The 4,072-nt window shown below is 34.9% G+C and overlaps 1 protein-coding gene across 1 annotated transcript in view; it reads right to left on the bottom strand.

Annotated features, from left to right (window-relative positions):
- LOC136851354 (pirin-like) overlaps window positions 1-3,860 on the bottom strand; it is a 14,362-nt gene extending 10,502 nt beyond the window's left edge. The window contains 2 exon segments of the mRNA XM_067125407.1: window positions 939-1,096; window positions 3,725-3,860. Coding sequence (XP_066981508.1) covers window positions 939-1,040 — 102 coding nt within the window. The 5' untranslated portion in view covers window positions 1,041-1,096; window positions 3,725-3,860.
- Window positions 3,861-4,072: the final 212 nt, after the last annotated feature.

Here is a 4,072-nt window from a genome sequence, read left to right as displayed (position 1 = left end):
TATATATATATATATATATATATATATATAATATATATATATATATATATATATATGTATATATATATATATATATATATATATATATATATATATATATATATATATATATATATATATATAAAAGTACAACTTGTAACTCGAAATCATTATCAGTGATAACTTTTCCATCTAACAAAGAAGCAGCTGTCTTCGTTTCTTAACGACAAGGAGATAAAATCTTTATCATTATTCAGTGATTCAAACATGCCATATCTGATAAGGTTTTTTTTTTTTATCTTTATTTCCCACCTGAATATCCCAGAATAAAGAGAAAATTTCTCTTCAGATATTGAGCCAAAACGTCGGTATAAAATTTTGTTCAGTATTCTGGCTACTACCATGTGTCTCGTATAGGTGTGTTTGCTGCCTTTAAAAATGTTATGTAACTACTAAAATAATTCCTGGTACTGAAGAGAGAGAGAGAGAGAGAGAGAGAGAGAGAGAGAGAGAGAGAGAGAGAGAGAGAGAGAGAGAGAGAGAGATAATGGCGACCACTAAAATAATTCACTATGCCAAACCTAGAAAAAAAATTACAATAACGTTTCAAATTACAAATTTAAAAAAAAAGAGGGACAAATTTATGATTTAAATTAAATGAATGACATCAGAAGTAGGGGAATAAACACGAAAAATATCTAAGCAGGAAATTCTACCCACTGTTTGCCCTTTCCACTAACCTCTCTACAGCGAATATTGCATCTAATTATAAACTTCGCAAAAAAAAACGAAAACATTCATGATTTAAAATGAACGAATGAAACTCTGAGTAAGGACATAAAAATGAATCTTAAATAGGAAATTTTATCCATTTTTTAACCTTTTTAACGTATTTTACTCATTTAAAAGCTTACAATTGAGTAGTTTCTTTTAATTCCATTCCGAATAAATTTACTAACCTCTTTACTGCCGATACTGCGTCTGACCCTGGCACCTTGTCCTTCGGACTGCTCCACCGACAACACCTTTTGCTCTACCGTCCGCATGACTTCGCTGGCCATCGTTGGTTTTGCTTAGTTCGAGTCCCGTCCCTTCGGTACTTCCCGGATGGACACACCTGGAAATGGAAATTTGATGAAATCTTTGTAAGAAACTGCGTCGAATGAATTATGGGATGTGAAATTTTATTTGTTCCTTTGTTTCTTTACATAACTTGTTAAAAAGATGGTGTTTTGTGTTAATATGGAGAGTAGAGTTTATAATCTAGAAACTCATTACCCTCATTACACATATAACTCATGACTTTATTCATAGCAACGTGATTTATTTTCGTAGAGCTATCATTTTCATTATTTAGAAGGTGTTTATGCTTATGGCTTTGCCAACTATCCGCTTTCTTTAACAGCAACAAGAGTTAGAAAATATATACTCAGCTGTTGTCATACGCTTTTAAGATGCACTTAACCGTCCTAAAGGTTCCTCAACATATCAGTGTATGTGTGCACATATTTACCTTTGATCAATCATAATAACTTTGCTTTTATCTCTCTCTCTCTCTCTCTCTCTCTCTCTCTCTCTCTGGAGAAACAAATCCACAGTTATATATATGTATGTAAATATATTGAAAGATAAATCTGTACAGAGAGCTTTCGGGAATCTGTTCGATTGAAAAGAGGAATAGAACAGATTCCCGAAAGCTCTTTGTACAGACCTGTCTTTGAATATATGTACATATTTACCAGAGGTCAATCACAATAACCTTGCTTGTAACCTCTCTCTCTCTCTCTCTCTCTCTCTCTCTGTCTGGAGAAACAAATCCACAGTTATGTATATAATATGTATTTGAAAAGATAAATCTAAACAGAGCTAATCTGTTCGATTGAAAAGGAGAATCGAACAGATTCCCGAAAGCTCTCTGAAAAGATCCATCTTTAAATATATTCACATATTTACAAGAGATCAACCAGAATAACCTTGCTTGTAACTCTCTCTCTCTCTCTCTCTCTCTCTCTCTCTCTCTCTCTCTCTCTCTCTCTCTGTACAGATCTATCTTTAAATATATTCACATATTTACAAGAGATCAACCACAATAACCTTGCTTGCAACTCTCTCTCTCTCTCTCTCTCTCGGTCTGGAGAAACAAATCCACAGTTATGTATATGAACATGTATTTAAAGATAAATCTGTACAGAGAGTTTTCGGGAATTTATTCGACTGAAAAGGGGAATAAAACAGATTTCCGAAAGCTCTTTGTACAGGTCTATATTTCAATATAATACATATACATAACTGTGGATTTGCTTCTCCATTTCAAGACTCGTTCTACTGTGAGTATTTTTTTTTTTAAATATCTCGGTCTTTCTAAGAGTCTTCTCCTTCGTACCTTTTTCAAATTGCACGCAGAGATATCCTCAATCACTTACCTCTTTTTTCTGACATTCTCTCACCTCTATCAGATAAGTCGATAGTTTTTTTGGTACAGCCTGAGTATCAGGTGAAAGGAAAAAGTATTTTGTATCTTCTCATTCGTACCATTTGAAAATTGCACGGTGAAGTGTCCGCAGTTACTTCTTACCTCTTTTTTCTGAGATTCTCTCACCTCTATCAGATAAGTCGATAGTTTTTTTTTTTTTTTTGGTACAGCCTGAGTAACAGCTGAAGGAAAGCATATTCTGTATCTCTGAACAACACCACCATTTTGGTAAATAATCGTTATATTGACCTCTCGCTTTCGTCATGCAGATTATGTTTTATTTACACCTTTTTTCAAGGTTCATGTGTTTTTTTTTATCATCTTTGCTGAACCTACTCTAATGTAACGCATCTTCATGTAACCTAACGTAATCTTGAATGCATGAGATATGAGTCAAACGAGTACTGACTATTTTCATTAACTTGAAATCAAACAATTCAAAGGCAAACAGATTGTACAATAATGAAACTATATTTGTTCAAACCAATATTTTTTTTTCATTTTTACCAATTTATGCTTTTAAATGCATTTTGAAAATCACATTTACACAGACATTACAAAACCTTGCGTGTTTTACATATAAGAAATCTAACATTCATTTTCATTTTTTAAATTCTTACTGGCGAGATAGAGTGGTGAAATTGAGGTAGATGTGTCATTTATACATATGAAGCCTTAATTTACATATGCACAGTCACAAATGCACGTCTTTGTGCCGGCATGAATGCATAAGCATATAATCTTGACCTTCAGTTCAGGCAATATGCAGCTAGGCAACTGGCATGCTTATATCTCTTAATCTACATTGCTGTGTGATTCAGTTATTATTCATAGGCAATCCATAACCTTATATGTATGTATGTACGTATGTACTCGTAATAAACAAAGATATGTAATTCAAATCATGCACTCACTCTCATCAAGGTTACATTCATGTATGCATGTGTAAAACTGTATTGCGCAATACTAATGTACAATACAAGAGTTACAAACACACATCTGTCTAAACTACTTACCAAAAGCAAACTTTCAAAATAAAGTGCTCAAGGCTATCCCTGAGGAACCGCACCGCTTTAAAGAAAATGTAAGTATATCTGTCTCTTGAAAGGTATCACTCAATTCTACGGGAAAGTCCGAGATAATATGTTGTTCGTTTATCGACCCACTCCATTCGACTAAACTGCAACACTTTCCGACGAAAATCAAAGTGATTTCTGTAAACACTTCAAGGAAGCCATAATAAAAAGCTAAGAGAAATCACGCGGCACTTACTCAAATTACGAGGGACGATCTCTTCAAGCAATCCGCTTACGAACAGAATCGATCGCTGTTCAACTTCTCCTTACAGATACCTGAATGAACACTTCGCAATCACAGGACTGTCCTTAGCAAGAGAGAGCTCTTACCTCTTACGAAGAAGACTGACTGTCCCTCGGCAAGTGATAATGAGGCAGCAACGACGTTGCTAACGGTTGTAGTGCAAGAACGAAGGCGAAGTGAGCAGCTTGAGGCCGAAGCTACTAAGTCATGGTGAGAAAGAGAGATCTTCCCTAGCACTTCGTTCTCCCGGCCCCGCTCGCTAGCCGCACTGGGCGGCATTCCGCTACTGAGTGACGTCAT

The sequence above is a fragment of the Macrobrachium rosenbergii genome, chromosome 23, assembly GCF_040412425.1.
Source record: "Macrobrachium rosenbergii isolate ZJJX-2024 chromosome 23, ASM4041242v1, whole genome shotgun sequence".
In the NCBI taxonomy this organism is placed as follows: Eukaryota; Metazoa; Arthropoda; class Malacostraca; order Decapoda; family Palaemonidae; genus Macrobrachium; species Macrobrachium rosenbergii.
Note: the sequence above shows the minus strand (reverse complement) of the source record. Positions and strands in the feature narration are given on the sequence as shown.